General features: G+C 38.0%; 1 protein-coding gene across 1 annotated transcript in view; it reads left to right on the top strand.

The window, feature by feature from the left end:
• LOC133579553 (phospholipid phosphatase-related protein type 4-like) overlaps positions 1-18,776 on the top strand; it is a 65,170-nt gene that overhangs the window by 14,634 nt on the left and 31,760 nt on the right. The window contains exons 2-4 of the mRNA XM_061934033.1: positions 823-1,008; positions 13,167-13,296; positions 17,310-17,505. Coding sequence (XP_061790017.1) covers positions 823-1,008; positions 13,167-13,296; positions 17,310-17,505 — 512 coding nt within the window. The remainder of the gene's footprint in view (positions 1-822; positions 1,009-13,166; positions 13,297-17,309; positions 17,506-18,776) is intronic.

The following is an 18,776-nucleotide window of genomic DNA, read 5'->3' as shown; positions in this document are numbered from 1 at the left end:
ATGTATGTATGTACTGTATGTATACACACATATACGGTATATGTATATATATATAAGTATGTATATACGTGTAAATATATATGTATATGTATGTATGTATGTAAGTATACAGACATATAATATTTGTATATGCATGCATATATTTATACACATACGTATGTTTGTGTATACATAATGTATGTATATATTGTGTATATATATACTGTATATATATATACATATATACATAAACATGTATGTCATATATACATGTATGCATACCTATGCGCATATATATGTACATACATACATGTGTATATATATATGTATATTTATGTGTGTACATGTATATGTATATATGTATATGTACATGTATATATATGTATGTGTATGTATATACGTGTATATATATATACATGTGTATGTATATGTATATACATGTATATAAATGTATATATACATGTATATATATGTGTATATATACATGTATATATATGTATATATACATGTATATATACATGTGTATATATGTATATATATATATATACATGTTTATATGTATATATACATGTATATATATGTATATATGTAATATACATGTATATGTATATATATATGTATATATATGTATATGCATGTGTATATATATATGTATATATACATGTGTATATATATATATATATATATATATATATATATATATATATATATATATATATATATATATATATATATATATATATATATATATATATATATATGTATATATACGTATATGTACTTTAGTGTCTAGATGCAGGTTTCATTGAAAAGAGAAAAGCATCATGGTCTCCTTTGCTGCAGATCCCTATTCTCGCCCTGGCCATCATCAGTCTGTACTTCCTGGAGCAGACGGACCTTTTCCAGCCAGTGCATTCTGGGTACAGCTGCAGCGACAAAAGCCTGTCCCTGCCCTACAACTTACACCAACAGGAAGTGTGTCCTCTGCCTCTGCTCTTCAGCTTGGTGTTTGCCATACCCACGGCCACTGTGAGTAGGACCCACTATCGTCTCTCCATGAATACTAAATACTAAATTTCACATTCCAATTTGAAAATGGTGACTTAGAGTGGTTTTGACATCAATGTTCAGATGTGGTGCGGGCCACACCGTTTTCTCACGCACACCTTTTTTGTGTTGGGCAAACACGACACTAGCTTGACAGAAGCTGGATTCACACCAGGAACCCCCAAGTTTCTGAACAACCGCTCTATCATCTGAGCCACACCACCCCTGATTATCGTTAGCACGTTAGCATGTTAACTGTTTGCATACTTGTGAGTTCATTAGCATGCAAACGTTTTTAGCTACTTTTTTGTCAAAAATCATAATTTTTGATACTTGGCGCCATCTTGGAAGTATGCTAACATCTCTTATATTAGCATGCTAATGTTTTATGCTAGCTTCTTTTTTTTTTTTAGCTCATTGTGTATGGTTAAACCTTCAAATAGTGAATTTTGGTATTTCCTCTTATACAGTCTTATGCTACCGTTTAATGCTAGCTTTTTAGTTGATTGTGCACGTTTAAACCTAAAAATCATGTTTTCTTGGAAGTATGCTAACATCTCTTGAATTAGAATGTTAACGTTAGTATGTTCATGTTTTATACGCGTTTTTTAGCTAGTTTGTATGTGCACGCCTAATCACGGTGCATTTTAATACTTGGCACTATTTTAGAAGAATGCTAAGTTGTCCCGTGTCATCATGCTAAAGTTAGGATGCTAATGTTTCATGCTCGCGTTTTAGCTGATTGTGTGTGTTTAAACCTAAAAATCATGTTTTTTTTATACTTGGCGCCATCTTGGAAGTATGCTAACATCTCTTATATTAGCATGTTAACGTTAGCATGTTCACGTTTTATACTCACTTTTTATCTCATTTGTATGCGTACGCCTAATAATAGTGCATTTTAATACTTGGGGCTATTTTAGAAGAATGCTAAGTTGTCCCGTGTCATTATGCTAATGTAAGGATGCTAACGTTTTATGCTAGCATTTTAGCAAAATTTCTATGTTTAAACCTAAAAATCATGGATTTTAATGCTCGGCGCCATCTTGGAAGTATGCTAACGTTTTATGCTAGATTTTTAGCTAATTTTATATGTTTGTATCTTTTTTATTTATTTTTTATTTTTTGTCCTGTCCAGCTACTCAGGCAAATCACATTGTTGCTGTAGATGTACAGATTAAGTTTATAAAAGAGAAGTGTGGGATACTTTTCTTGTTGCCTTATTTGTATTTGACTTTATTAAATGGATTTATATTATTATTTGGTGCAGCCGGGCAGGAGGGGATGGAAAGAGATAAAAAAGGAAGACAGAGGGGGAAATTGTTGGGACAAGAGGGGGATAAGACAGAGAGACAACAACAACAGCAAACACAACAATAACAACAGAACAACATCAGCAAATACAATATGTACACATATGATGGTAAAAGTGATAGCAAAGAAGCAGTTAGTGAAATAAATAATAATACAGAAATGACAATGACTATTATGACACTACAAACGGAGCCATACAAATACCAATAGAAATGGCACTACTGATAATGAATAATAACAATAATTTACCTTTATTATCAACAATACAATTGTTCAAATGCAACACAACATATATGTAATAACTTGATAACTTTAAATACAAAAGAAAGCAGATACATGGAGGGGAAGGAAGAAAAGCCAACTATATTAACCTTGTAGATTGTTATAGTAACTATAGGTTAAGCTTTGTCAGTGTGCCATGTGTTACCCAGTTTCCCGTAGGGCAACAACGTTAATATGTTTGATGAAACGTGATTATGTGCATGAGTGTATGTACAGTATGTATATGTACTTGTATATATACTGTATATGTATATGTATGTTTGTACAGTTAATTTATATGTACAGTATGTATATATGTATGTTTGTACAGTGAATGTATATGTACAGTATGTGTGTATGTATGTTTGTATAGTGAATGTGCGTGTGGATTTACGAACTTTGAGTGTGGAGGTATGTACTGTATTTGTGTATGTATGTGGGAGCGTAGGTACCTATGTGTGCGCGTATGTATGTATATATGTATGAATAATTGTGTATGTGAGTATATATGTGTATTTGTATGTACAATATATTTGACTCCCAGTATGTGCGGGAGCTAGAGTACACAACCAGCAACTGCCCTGTTGAATCCTCCCCTTGAGAGAGGGGGAAAAAATAAATAAATAAATAAATAAATAATAAAGTAAAAATATTATAATAATGATTAAAAAATAAAATACAAATAATATTAAGAATTTAAAAAAAAAAAATAATAATTAAAAAAAAAAAAAAAAAATATATATATATATATATATATATATATATATATATATATATATATATATATTAAAAAAAATGTATTAAAAGATCACGGACACGCTGACACACAAGGTCACTACCCCAGCAGCTGGCCGACTTGCAGCGACGCGGAATACCTTGCAGTGCACCAAGCTGCCACAATAGATGCGGGGACTAGACCCAGCAGGCCCCAGCCAAGACGGGCACCCGGAAGGGATGGACGGTGGGACCCAGGAGCTCCAGACACGCAGCCCAAATGCAGTAGCCTGAGGCGCCGTATGAGGGGCCATTAGGGACATTATTCATAATTACCTCTTACATACACTACTGAAATGCTCTCACATAAACAACTGAAATGTTTTTCTCTCACACACACTACTGAAACACTCTTATACACACTACTGAAACACTTGTATACACACTACTGAAATGCTCTCACATAAACAACTGAAATCTTTTTCTCACACAAACACTACTGAAACACTCTTATACACACTACTGAAATGCTCTCACATAAACAACTGAAATCTTTTTCTCACACACACACTACTTAAACACTCTTATACACACTACTGAAATGCTCTCACATAAACAACTGAAATCTTTTTCTTACACACACACTACTGAAACACTCTTATACACACTACTGAAACACTCTTACATACACTGAAGAAAATGTAGACTGAAGATATACATATATATTTATATAGATATAAATAGTGCTTTTATAAGGGACCCGATGAGATATATATATATAATTAAAATAATCGAAGAAATAAGAACCTAGATTAATAACTATAATAAACGTCGATATGTATAGCATGATAAAGTGATATAAAAAAAGTTACATGTTTATAAGCTGAGGGGAAAAAGAAAAACGCTCTTCGAGGGCGACTCACCTTTTCTCTTAGAATGTGCACACACACACACACACACACACAACTTTGTGTGTGCGTGTGCGGCGCATTGGGAGCTGTAATGGCTTTGTGAAAATGAATGTATTACATCTACGTTTAAAGTCGTTTAACTTTAAATTGTAGTCTAACATTCTTAGGGGGGTTAGATTATTTTTTAGACATTTGCAGTGCACTATACATCTGGGTGCTGAGCTAAGATAAGATAATGGCAATCGCAACAGCTATCAGTTAGCTATAGACTTTTGATAGTATAATGCGAGTAATAAAAGAACAAGAATAAATGCATGCTATTATTTTGTAGATCATCACACTCGACAGGAAGTCAGAGTGCACAAGTAATACGTGTGGCATGACAGCATGCTAGAAAGTAACTGTCAGACACAGATGATAGTTTAAAAAACCCAAGACGTAAGAATCAGTAAAATAATGACATTTAAATGATGTGCTGGGTAAATAGCACTATTTCTCAGTCGGTGCATGGACATGAGTATGACTATAACCATTACAACGGTTTGCTTTGAATATTGTTGAATAATAATTGCAAGTAAAAAATATAAAGAATTGGAAGAATGTCTCTTCTGAGTTGTAAAATTATAATTTAATTTGCGTATGACAGTTTTTAGTGGGTTTAAAATGTTACTTAAAATTACATAAAGTAATACGTATAACATTTGAATTAGGAATATTGATTTAGCGTTTATTAGGACAATTAATGCTGTGATTTTAAACATCATCTGCAAGCTGCAGAACTAGTAGCACTAACAGAAGCATGTAAATTAATGAAAGATCAAAAGGTCACAATATACACAGATTGCCAATATGCATTCTCAACAGTGCACACATTTGCACAACACTGGCAAAATAGTGGAATGATAACGTCAACAGGAAAACCTGTAACACATGGAGAACTATTAAAAAACCTTATTAAAAGCAGTACAGCTACCAGCTAAAATAGCAATATGCAAATGTACAGCACACACCAACAGAACGGACATAGTATCACTAGGAAATACGTTTGCGGACAAAACAGCAAAAAAAGCAGCAGAAGAAGAAATACAATTTTTCAGACTACAAACTAGTGACATGAATAATGATATACTAAAAGACATGCAACAACAAAGTACTCCAAAAGAAAAAGATAAATGGATAAAAAACGGAGCCACGTTGAACAAAGAAGACATCTATGTATGTCCAGACAATAAACCAATTTTACCAAAAAATCTGTATAAGTGGGCAGCAGTGTTGAGCCATGTCTCAACAGAAGGGATGATGACCCTTATACCGAAGTACTATACTACCTACGGCTTTTATTCTTATTCAAAAAACGTTTGTAGGGCATGCATGACCTGTGCGAAGCACAATCCACAAGGGAATATGCGCCCACAACGAGGCCGATTCCCCAAACCACAGCACCCGTTCCAACATTTATGCATGGATTTTATTGAACTAAATAAGAGTAAAGGAAAACAGTATTGTCTGGTCATAGTAGATGCATTTTAAAGTGGGTAGAAATATTTCCTACAGGAAAAGCAGATGGGCTAACAGTAGCAAAAGCCTTATGCAAAGATATAACGGCTTCCTCCCACCTCCAAAGACATGCACCTGGGGATAGGTTGATTGGCAACTCTAAATCGGCCCTAGTGTGTGAATGTGAGTGTGAATGTTGTCTGTCTATCTGTGTTGGCCCTGCGATGAGTTGGCGACTTGTCCAGGGTGTACCCCGCCTTCCGCCCGATTGTAGCTGAGATAGGCTCCAGCGCCCCCCGCGACCCCGAAGGGAATAAGCGGTAGAAAATGGATGGATGGATAATACCAAGATATGGTATACCTAAAACTATACAGTGACAATGGACCCCATTTTGTAAATCAATTAATCAAGAATATAGGATCATTATTCCACATTGATCTCAAAAAACAAATTTAGCAGATTATATGCGCAATATGCTGGAAGAAGCGAAAAGAGATAAACCTGTTGTGTCTCCAAAGGTAACAGACCTAGTGGAACAAGGAGAGTGGGTTCTGATAAGAAGTGTTAAAAGAAAACATTGGCATTCTCCAAGGTGGGAGGGATCGTAAACAACCCCGACAGCAGTAAAGATAGCAGAAAGACCAACCTGGGTACACTTAGCACACTGTAAAAAGGTCATATAACGGACAAAAGTATTCAAGCTTCTATTTGTGTTATCAAAGGGACATGTTCAATAGCACACAACAAATTCCACTGTCACAGTTGTAAGCGTACCATTTGATGGTGTGAATGAATGGTTCAAAGTAACAACTGGTGTGTCAAGGTTTGATAACAATTGGTTCCTCCTTTGGCTATTAATTGGTTCCTTATGGCGGAGCAAGCAGGAAAGGCTGCTAAAACTGATTGTGTAGTATGCCTAAACCCAGACTATAACTCAAGATAATCCCGGCACCTATGAATCAAAAATGTTTAATTTAAGTAATGAGCAAAACAACCCCTGAAGGGTATTGCACGACATGGGACAAAATCTACCCTGTAACTAAAGAGACAAAGCAGAAACCAATATTTGATAAACATGTGACAAAAGCTAACTACACCTGCATTAACATGCTAGGCTCTGGACAACAGTTAGGAAACTTATCATAAGACAACTGCTTACACATAGTAAATGTATCAATATTTGTACAAGTATCACAAGGTGATGTATGGGGATGGTGCGGTGAGGAAAGAATCTATGACCGATTACCGTAAAATGTAACAGGACATTGTGCTCTGATCACACTCCTCATGCCCACCTCTATATACCTCACAACAGCACGAGAATTGTTAACACGTCTGAACAGTTTGATACCTGGACATTGGAAAATAACTACACGTGATGTAAACTGGCAAAGTGTTGGAGATCCAATTTATATCGATGCAAAAGGTGTCCCAAGAGGTGTACCTTACGACTATAAATTGGTAAATCAAGTTGCAGCTGGATTCGAATTATCTGTCTGCTGGTGGTGTACGATTAACAAGAATGTTGACAGAATAAACTACATCCACTACAACCTACGGAGATTAGGAAATGGACACAGGCCGGACTTGAAGCCGTCGCTGATCAACTCGCCGCCACCTCCTAATGGCCTTTCAAAACCGTATGGCGCTGGACATGTTGTTAGCGGAAAAAGGAAGTGTGTGCGCAAAATATGGTGACCAGTGTTGCACGTTCATACCAAACAACACTGATGCAGAAGGTAGCCTGACCAAAGCACTGGAAGGCCTGCGCACCCTCAACGGTAAAATAAAACAGATTGAAAAGACAGATTTAAAATAATAATAAACAAAAAAAAATTCCCACGGGCCGTAGTTTGGGAACCCCTTATCTAGTCGATAGAAAAGCGCTAAATAAATCTAATCCATTATTATTAGTATTTGATTAGCTACTGACGTACCACGACGTGACTCACATTTCGACATGTTACCATAGCAACAACGCTGCAAACATTACTAGCTGATTTGACAGTGTACTTTTTCTGCTTCCTCCGAAATGCCAAGTTTGCAATAGAGGTCAGACTCTTAGGACTTGCGGAAACACTAGTTGCTAACTTGTTTGTAGTGGAGGCACACAAGGCTAACTGCTTAGCTCACTACAATGCCATGTTGCGTTACATTTTGTGGGATTAAACAATAATTTAGAAATAAATCAAGTCTAATTACCTTTTCCTCCTTTTTCCCCGATGTGCGGCGCACACTCGCAACGGAACGATTGCTCCAGGCTGCTTGGCTGTCGGGAGGAGAAATTGGCCGCTCAGGTGTCGCGGCATGCAGGTGCAACCGACGGCTGCAGCCCAACCTTTGTTGTATTGAAAGTGTTCTTATATTCTCCGCTTAAGCCATCAAATTATGAAGTAGAGCTCCTGCCTCGGTTAAGCTACTCGTCTGCAGTTAGGCAGACATTTAGTGTGTATAAGAGTGTTTCAGTAGTGTGTGTGTGAGAAAAATATTTCAGTTGTTTATGTGAGAGCATTTCAGTAGTGTGTATAAGAGTGTTTTAGTAGTGTGTGTGTGGGAAAAAGATTTCAGTTGTTTATGTGAGAGCATTTCAGTAGTGTGTATAAGAGTGTTTCAGTAGAGTGTGTGTGTGAGAAAAAGATTTCAGTTGTTTATGTGAGAGCATTTTAGTAGTGTGTATAAGAGTGTTTCAGTAGAGTGTGTGTGTGAGAAAAAGATTTCAGTTGTTTATGTGAGAGCATTTCAGTAGTGTGTATAAGAGTGTTTCAGTAGTGTGTGAGAGAAAAACATTTCAGTTGTTTATATGAGAGCATTTCAGTAGTGTATGTAAGAGGTAATTCTGAATAATGTCCCTAACGGCCCCTCATAGCACCGACCCCCACCTGACAAGCAAGCCCGAGCGTACCCCCAGAAATATATATATAAACATACATACATACACACGTATATATGTATATATATATATATATATATATATATATATATATATATATATATATATATATATATATATATATATATATATATATATATATATATATATATATATATATATATAAACATTGTTTGTACCTTAAAAACCCTTGATTTTGATACTTGGCGCCATCTTTGAAGTGTGCTAACGTCTCTTATATCAGCATGATAATATAATACAAGCGTTTTAGCTAATTTGTGTGTGTACACCTAAATAATAGTGCATTTTAATACTTGGCACTATTTTAGAAGAATGCTAACTTATTCTGTGTCATCATGCCAATGTTAGTAGGCTAGCTTTTTAACAAATGTTGCATGTTTGAACCTAAAAATCATGATTTTTGATACTTATTCTATTAGTCCCTGGTTTTACACTGCAAAAACGTATGTTCCAAACAGAGCTCTGATTGGTTTACAGAGTTTGTTTGATACCATTGCTAGACACACTTTGCACACCAGGCCTTTTGTCAACCAGACAGCTTCTGGAGTATTATTATGCAACTGTTCCCCCCTCCCACAGTTTTGCAATGTGCTGTTATGCAAGGGAGCCATCTGCTGTCCAACCAGTGATACTGACTCACCATGACTTCTAACTAATTTACCATCTCGCTTATGAGACAGTGGATCATCATTTTGCTAATCTGCTGGATGCCAGCGGGAGTAGGACACCAGGGGACCAGGAAGTGGGCTTTTGTCAACACGAAAGCGCAAGAGAGGGATGAGCCTACACTGCCTACCTTTATCGAGTGGTAGCCTCAAGTGGCGATAGCCTAACAAGAGCCTGGTAAAAAAAGAAACAAAAACCCAGGCATTTCTGTCCATTAAGTTGAGACGGGCAATTCCATCCTGCTTGGACTTAAACTGGAGGTATGACTTGCGGTCCTGTTGGATGGTAATTTCTGAAAACCACTAGTATCAGTTTAACCGCGACTCAATCGGTCACAGTCCCTCGGAGGAGTTCGTTAAAATGGGACCGATGTTTTTAGCAGAGAAATGACTGACGGAAACCAAGATGGCCAACTTCCAGTTGGTTTTTAGGTATGGGTTCTTGAGATTTTTACTGCGCCCCATCATGATAGACGTCTCCAGCAATTTTCGTGGCGCTACGTCATGGGTGTCAAACTCTGGCCCGCAGGCCAAATTTGGCCCGCCGTGTAATTTCACTTGGCCCTTGAGGCGATATCAAATTAACACTAGAGCTGGCCCGCCGATTATATACAGCAGCAGTGCTGCGGTACACCGCATTCACCGCCAATTCTCATACTTGCCAACCCTCCCGGGAGTGTCCGAAATTTCAGTGCCTCTCCCAAAAATCGTCACGTCCTCTTTTACTCCAGTCCAACGAGTGCTGGCCCAGTCATATAATGTGTGCAGCTTTGGCTCGCACACACACGTGAATGCAATGCATACTTGATCTTCAGCGATACAGGTTACACTGAGGGTGCCCGTATAAAAAAAACTTTAACACTGTTAGAAATATACGCCACACTGTGAACCCACACCAAACAAGAATGACAAACACATTTCGGGAGAACATCCGCACCGTAACACAACATAAACACAACAGAACAAATACCCAGAATCCCAAGCAGCCCTAACTCTTCCGGGCTGCAATATACACCCCTGCTACCACAAAACCCCGCCCCCACCACCGCCCACCCCCTCACCCCCTCAGTGCGTCGGTTGAGGTGGGCAGGGTTGGGGCGGGGGGTGCTGGAGCCAACATAAACACAACAGAACAAATACCCAGAACCCTTTGCAGCACTAACTCTTCCGGGACGCTACAAGGTGTGTGTGTGTGTGGGCGGGGGGCGGGGTTTGGTGGTTGCGGGCGTGTATATTGTAGCCCGGAAGAGTTAGGGCTGCAAGGGATTCTGGGTATTTGTTCTGTTGTGTTTATGTTGTGTTACGGTGCGGATATTCTCCCAAAATGTGTTTGTCATTCTTGTTTGGTGTGGATTCACAGTGTGGCATATATTTCTAACAATGTTAAAGTTGCTTCTATGGCCACCCTCAGTGTAAACTGTATCGCTGTTGATCAAGTATGCGTTGCATTCGCGTATGTGTTCGTACAGAAGCCGCTCATATCTTGTGACTGGGCCGGCACGTTGTTAGAAGGGATGAAAAGCGGACGTGACGACAGCTCGTAGAGGACGTTAAAAGCAGTGCTTGTAAGGCACGCCCCCAAGACTGTGGAATATGAGATATAATGACTGATGAACACCGTCGTTCAATAATGAAGGTTGCCTCAGCTCAAAGCCTGAGCCCCGACATTAATGAACTAGCATCCAAGAAAAAATGCTATGTATCTGGCTTGGGCACATCAGATTAGATCAGTGTGTTGCAAACTGAGCAGTTTAAAGTCCAGAATGGTTGGTTTATTCATTGTTTTATTTTCAAATCTATTAGCCTGTGGAAAAAGTTAATGTTGATATTTACCTCAGAAGGCTGCAAATAGAAAAGAGGCATTCAATTTTTATTTAAATTGTGTTTGATATGCCATTGATATTTTTTAATTATTATCATTATTATTATTTAAAACCCGATTTTGCATGTCACTATAAAGTTATATAAGCCTTGCTTGTTCAATATTTAATGCAAAACTTGTTTGGGTCCCTATCAAAAAGGTTAATTTGTTCAACCTTGGCCCGCGGCTTTGTTCAGTTTTAAATTTTGGCCCACTCTGTATTTGAGTTTGACACCCCTGCGTTACGTGAAACTGGTGAGAGGAGCTATTTTTTTTTTTTTTCATTTTAAAGGTGGCGCTAGAGAGGCAATTTAAAAATGTCATTTTCAGGACCCTCAAAATATAAAAATGTTTGCCAAGCCTGACACCCTTGCAAAATTTGGGGAGTTTTCGTGCATGTTAAAGGTCTCAAAAAGGCGTCTAAACCGGGAGGAGGAGAATAATAAAAGTAGAGGTTCGTTAAAGTACAACCCTGTTTGGGGCCGACGAAAACCAAGATGGCCGACTTCCTGTTTGTTTACAAATTGTGGGTTCTTGAGATTTTTATGCGCGTCCTGTCACAATAGACGTCTCCACTGAGTTTCCTGACGATCCGTGAGTTTCTTCTCATTTGCAAGGGGGCACGAGAGAGTCAGTTTGCAAGAATTGGTGAGTTTTGGTGCATTTAAGGGCCTCAAAAACGTGATGGAAGTGTGAGAAAAACTGAGAAAATTGAATTATACACTCTTAGAAATAAAAGTGCTAAGTAGAACCATATATGGTTCTTCGGCTCGTCCTCATAGGAGAACCCCTTTTTGGCTCCATGTAGAACCTTTTTATAAAGGTTCCACCTGGAACCCTTTTGGAGGGTTCTACCTAGAACTGTGTGTGTAAGGTTCCACCCAGAACCCCCCATGAGAGGTTCTACAAAGAACCCACGCAGGGAGTTCCACTAAGAACCCTTTCGTATTTCAAGGGTTTCATCTAGAACCCACACAGGGAGTTCCACTAAGAACCCTTTTGTATTTCAAGACTTTCATCTAGAACCCACGCAGGGAGTTCCACTAAGAACCCTTTCGTATTTCAAGGGTTTCATCTAGAACCCACACAGGGAGTTCCACTAAGAACCCTTTTGTATTTCAAGACTTTCATCTAGAACCCACGCAGGGAGTTCCACTAAGAACCCTTTCGTATTTCAAGGGTTTCATCTAGAACCCACACAGGGAGTTCCACTAAGAACCCTTTCGTTTGTCAAGGGTTTCATCTAGAACCTATGCAGGGAGTTCCACTAAGAACCCTTTCATGTTTCAAGGGTTTCATCTAGAACTCACACAGGGAGTTCCACAAAGAACTCTTTCATGTTTCAAGGGTTTCATCTAGATCTGACACAGGGGGTTCTAAAAACATCCCTTTTCAAAGGTTTTCACTGATAACCGTCTTGTCTTCTGAGGGTTCTATAAAGAACCATATTGTATTCTACAGATCAGTTTAGTTCATATTATATTGTGGTCATTTATCATGTTGACATTGAACAAACATTCAAAACATTTTAATGAGAAAAACATTTATTTAAAGATAGGCACCATTATTGGCAAATGTTATCAGGAAGTATGTCCCTGGTGACACAGGATCTTACCCATGCTTTCAACAATCCCTGAAGAACTCTTTCTTCCAAAAACGGTTCTCTGGATCAAAATAGTTCTTACTGGAACCCTTAGTGTTAGTGAGAACCCTTTTAAAACCAATTATTCAGAAAAGGGGTTTTAAAGGGTTCTCTGGATCAAAATGGTTCTTGCTGGAACCATTAGCGTTACCAAGAACCCTTGAAAAACCCTTTCTTCGGGAAAGGGTTTTTCAGAAGCAAATGGTTCCAGTTAGAACCTCAGCCCTTGTAGAAGAACCCTTTTAGAACCCTTATTTCTAAGAGTGTAGAGCAATTACCATAGGGCCCTAACTGAATTGTCAGGGTCTTTCAGCTGTTCAGCCATGATTCCAAAGTTCTTCAATTGTTCTTTCTTTTGTGCAGATTGTGGTCGGGGAGGCCATCGTATTCTGCTACCTGTCCAGGAGGTCATCTACCATGCAGATTGAGACCAACATCCACGCAGCCGGCTGCCATTTTAACTCCTACATTCGCAGGGCTGTTCGCTTCATAGGTGAGAATCAGTTTGGTGGCAAGGGCCAATAGAATTGGAACATTTTATTTCAATATTCACATAGAGGAGAAGCTGACAATGTCACTGATGAGGAAATGGCCCCCAAAACTTACATTAAAGTGGTGTGCCACATCATTTAATGTGGTCTGCCACACCATTTAATGTGGTCTGCCACTTCATTTCATGTGGTCTTTCACACCATTTAGTGTGGTCTGCCACACCATTTAATGTGGTCTGCCAAACCATTTAATGTGGTTCATTTAATGTGGTCCGCCACATCATTTAATGTGTTCTGTCACATCATTTAATGTGGTCTGCCACACCATTTAACGTGGTCTGTCACACCATTTAATGTGGTCTGCCACACCATTTAATGTGGTGTGCCACATAATTTAAAGTGGTCTGCCACATAATTTAATGTGGTCTGTCACATTTAATGTGGTCTGCCACGCCATTTAATGTGTTCTGTCACATAATTAAATGTGGTCTGTCACACCATTTAATGTGGTCTGCCACATCATTTAACGTGGTCTGTCACATCATTTAATGTGGTCTGTCACATCATTTAATGTGGTCTGCCACATCATTTAATGTGGTCTGTCACATCATTTAATGTGGTGTGCCACGCCATTTAAAGTGGTCTGCCACACCATTTAATGTGGTCTGTCACATTTAATGTGGTCTGCCACACCATTTAATGTGGTCTGTCACATCATTTAATGTGGTCTGCCACACCATTTAATGTGGTCTGCCACTTCATTTCATGTGGTCTGTCACACCATTTACTGTGGTCTGCCACATAATTTAATGTGGTCTGTCACATCATTTAATGTGGTGTGCCACATCATTTAAAGTGGTCTGCCACACCATTTAATGTGGTCTGTCACATTTAATGTGGTCTGCCACGCCATTTAATGTGGTCTGCCACATCATTTAATGTGGTCTGTCACATCATTTAATGTGGTCTACCACACCATTTAATGTGGTCTGTCACATCATTTAATGTGGTGTGCCACATCATTTAATGTGGTCTGCCACACCATTTAACGTGGTCTCTCACATCATTTAATGTGATCTGCCACATCATTTAACGTGGTCTGTCACATCATTTAATGTGGTCTGCCACACCATTTAATGTGTTCTGTCACACCATTTCATATGGTCTGCCACATCATATAATGTGGTCTGTCACATCATTTAATGTGGTCTGTCACACCATTTAATGTGGTCTGCCACTTCATTTCATGTGGTCTGTCACACCATTTACTGTGGTCTGCCACACCATTTAATGTGGTTTGTCACATCATTTAATGTGGTCTGCCACACCATTTAATGTGTTCTGTCACACCATTTAATATGGTCTACCACATCATTTAACGTGGTCTGTCACATCATTTAATGTGGTCTGCCACACTATTTAATGTGGTCTGCCACTTCATTTCATGTGGTCTGTCACACCATTTACTGTGGTCTGCCACACCATTTAATGTGGTTTGTCACATCATTTAATGTGGTCTGCCACACCATTTAATGTGGTCTATCACACCATTTAATGTGGTCTGTCACATCATTTAATGTGGTCTGCCACATCATTTAACGTGGTCTGCCACGCCATTTAAAGTGGTCTGTCACATCATTTAACGTGGTCTGTCACATCATTTAATGTGGTCTGCCACATAATTTATTGTGGTCTGTCATATTTAACGTGGTCTGCCACACCATTTAACGTGGTCTGCCACACCATTTAATGTGGTCTGTCACATCATTTAACGTGGTCTGTCACATCATTTAATGTGGTCTGCCACACCATTTAACGTGGTCTGCCACTTCATTTCATGTGGTCTGTCACACCATTTACTGTGATCAGCCACACCATTTAATGTGGTCTGCCAAACCATTTAATGTGGTTCATTTAATGTGGTCCGCCACATCATTTAATGTGTTCTGTCACATAATTTAATGTGGTTCATTTAAAGTGATCTGCCACACCATTTAATGTGGTCTGCCACACCATTTAAGGTGGTCTGTCACAACATTTAATGTGGTCTACCACACCATTTAATGTGGTCTGTCACATCATTTAATGTGGTGTGCCACATCATTTAACGTGGTCTGCCACACCATTTAATGTGGTCTCTCACATCATTTAATGTGATCTGCCACATCATTTAACGTGGTCTGTCACATCATTTAATGTGGTCTGCCACACCATTTAATGTGTTCTGTCACACCATTTCATATGGTCTGCCACATCATATAATGTGGTCTGTCACATCATTTAATGTGGTCTGCCACACCATTTAATGTGGTCTGCCACTTCATTTCATGTGGTCTGTCACACCATTTACTGTGGTCTGCCACACCATTTAATGTGGTTTGTCACATCATTTAATGTGGTCTGCCACACCATTTAATGTGTTCTGTCACACCATTTAATATGGTCTGCCACATCATTTAACGTGGTCTGTCACATCATTTAATGTGGTCTGCCACACTATTTAATGTGGTCTGCCACTTCATTTCATGTGGTCTGTCACACCATTTAATGTGGTCTGCCACACCATTTAATGTGGTTTGTCACATCATTTAGTGTGGTCTGCCACACCATTTAATGTGGTCTATCACACCATTTAATGTGGTCTGTCACATCATTTAATGTGGTCTGCCACATCATTTAACGTGGTCTGCCACGCCATTTAAAGTGGTCTGTCACATCATTTAACGTGGTCTGTCACATCATTTAATGTGGTCTGCCACATAATTTATTGTGGTCTGTCATATTTAACGTGGTCTGCCACACCATTTAATGTGGTCTGCCACACCATTTAATGTGGTCTGCCACACCATTTAACGTGGTCTGCCACTTCATTTCATGTGGTCTGTCACACCATTTACTGTGGTCAGCCACACCATTTAATGTGGTCTGCCAAACCATTTAATGTGGTTCATTTAATGTGGTCCGCCACATCATTTAATGTGTTCTGTCACATCATTTAATGTGGTTCATTTAAAGTGGTCTGCCACACCATTTAATGTGGTCTGCCACACCATTTAATGTGGTCTGTCACACCATTTAATGTGGTCTGCCACACCATTTAATGTGGTCTGCCACTTCATTAACGTGGTCAGCCACACTATTTAATGTGGTCTGCCACTTCATTTCATGTGGTCTGCCACACTATTTAATGTAAATCACATTTTTGCTGCAGATTCTCAAAACCACCTAAGTGCTGTCGTAGCGATGATCTTTGACTCGCTTTTTTGCTGGTCCTTAAAAAACATCAGAGCGCTTTTGCAACTCAGACAAAATAAACACATAGGAATCAACTGTGTACAGTAGAGCTAGCGCGTCCTAGAGGGCCACGACAAATGATCTATCGGTTGTCATACACTTTTCCACCACTTGTGGCAGTAATGACACTATCAAACAAACAGAGGAAGACTGAAGCTAAAGTCATAGAGAAGTTTATTAAGCGCAAAAATGTTGACTAAAGTGGTGAAGCTGTACTTTTAATACAACTTAAATTTTTGTGACAGTTTATTTAAGAAAGATATTGTATGATTATTTATTATATCATTAACTGTTACATTTATTTATTTTAGCACTGTGTAATTGTATGTACGTGTACTTTTTATGAGTGTATATTTGATTATTATTTATTTTTGTAATCAGCCTGACCTAAGCCTTGATAATAATATTTATTTTGAAATATATTTATTTTAGCACTGTGTAATTGTATGTAAAATTAGTTTTTTAATGAGTCCTTTCTTTTGTTTATATTTGATTATTTATTTTTGTAATCAGCCTGGCATAATCCTTGATAATAATATTGATGATTAATATGCAGTATCGGCACGTACACAACGTTAAAGTATCGGCGTCAGTATCGGACGGACATGAACAAGTGGGCCATCCCTAGTAAGGATTTTAAAGCACAACAATTGTGAGTTACACATTCAAAATGCACAATGCCACACAAAAATAAAAGTATTCTTTAAATTATATTTTACAGGCGTCCACATTTTCGGCTTGTGTGTGACCGCGCTGATAACGGACATTTTCCAGCTGTCGACTGGACAGCACACCCCTTACTGGCTGGATGTTTGCAAACCCAATTTAACACACATCAACATGTCAACTTGCGACGAAGCTTTTATTTTGGAGGATATCTGTTCCGGACAAGACATCAGCCTCATCACAGCTGGGAGGTAAACATTTGGTTTGTAGTTTGAATGTATGTAGATATATACTGTGTTGGACGGGCCTGATCCCAGATAGCAGGCACTCAATAGTAGGGGTGTCAATAAAAAAAGAATGAATCGTGATACTTATTTGTAATAATTTGTAATCGATTAAAAAAAAGTTTTATTTGAAGTAATATAAAAATGTATCAGAGCTGTTTGTCTATTTAATGGAGGAATGTAGTTAATCATAGAACTGGCACCTAAAAGTTATAAAAACAGTATTCATTTTCAATCGAGAATCGATTCAGAATCGAATCGTTACCCCCAAGAATCGAATCGAATCATGTGGTGCCTAAAGATTCACAGCCCTACTAAATGAAAAAAGTGGAGCAGACTGGTTTCTGCATAAACTACTGGCTGTTACCATGGAGACAGCCATTTTACCCCACCTCCATATACGCTCCAATTAGTAGTGTCTTGCTACGTCGTTACTGTAGACTATGTTCCTTTTGGTGACTGCTTGCTCCAAATCAGCCTTTAAATCATCCAGCAGCTCAAAATGGAATTGCTGGATAGACGATAGGTCTCTACTATTTTTTTATTCCGAATGTCAAAATATATATATATATATATATATATATATATATATATATATATATATATATATATATATATATATATATATATATATATATATATATATATATATATATATATATGTATGTGTGGGGAAAAAAAATCACAAGACTATTTCATCTCTACAGGCCTGTTTCATGAGGGGGGGTTTCCCTCAATCATCAGGAGATTTATGTATCTATATGTATATATATACATATATATATATATATATATGTATATATATATATATATATATATATATATATATATATATATATATATATATATACAGTGGGGCAAAAAAGTATTTAGTCAGCCACCAATTGTGCAAGTTCTCCCACTTAAAATGATGACAGAGGTCTGTAATTTTCATCATAGGTACACTTCAACTGTGAGAGACAGAATTTGAAAAAAAAATCCAGGAATTCACATTGTAGGATTTTTAAAGAATTTATTTGTAAATTATGGTGGAAAATAAGTATTTGGTCAATAACAAAAATTCAACTCAATACTTTGTTATTGCCAACAAAGGTTATATTACAGAGGTCAAACGATTACTATAGGTCTTTACCAGGTTTGCACACACAGTAGCTGGTATTTTGGCCCATTCCTCCATGCAGATCTTCTCGAGAGCAGTGATGTTTTGGGGCTGTCGCCGAGCAACACGGACTTTCAAC

The sequence above is a fragment of the Nerophis lumbriciformis genome, linkage group LG03, assembly GCF_033978685.3.
Source record: "Nerophis lumbriciformis linkage group LG03, RoL_Nlum_v2.1, whole genome shotgun sequence".
In the NCBI taxonomy this organism is placed as follows: Eukaryota; Metazoa; Chordata; class Actinopteri; order Syngnathiformes; family Syngnathidae; genus Nerophis; species Nerophis lumbriciformis.
This window is presented reverse-complemented; position numbering and strand designations above follow the sequence as displayed.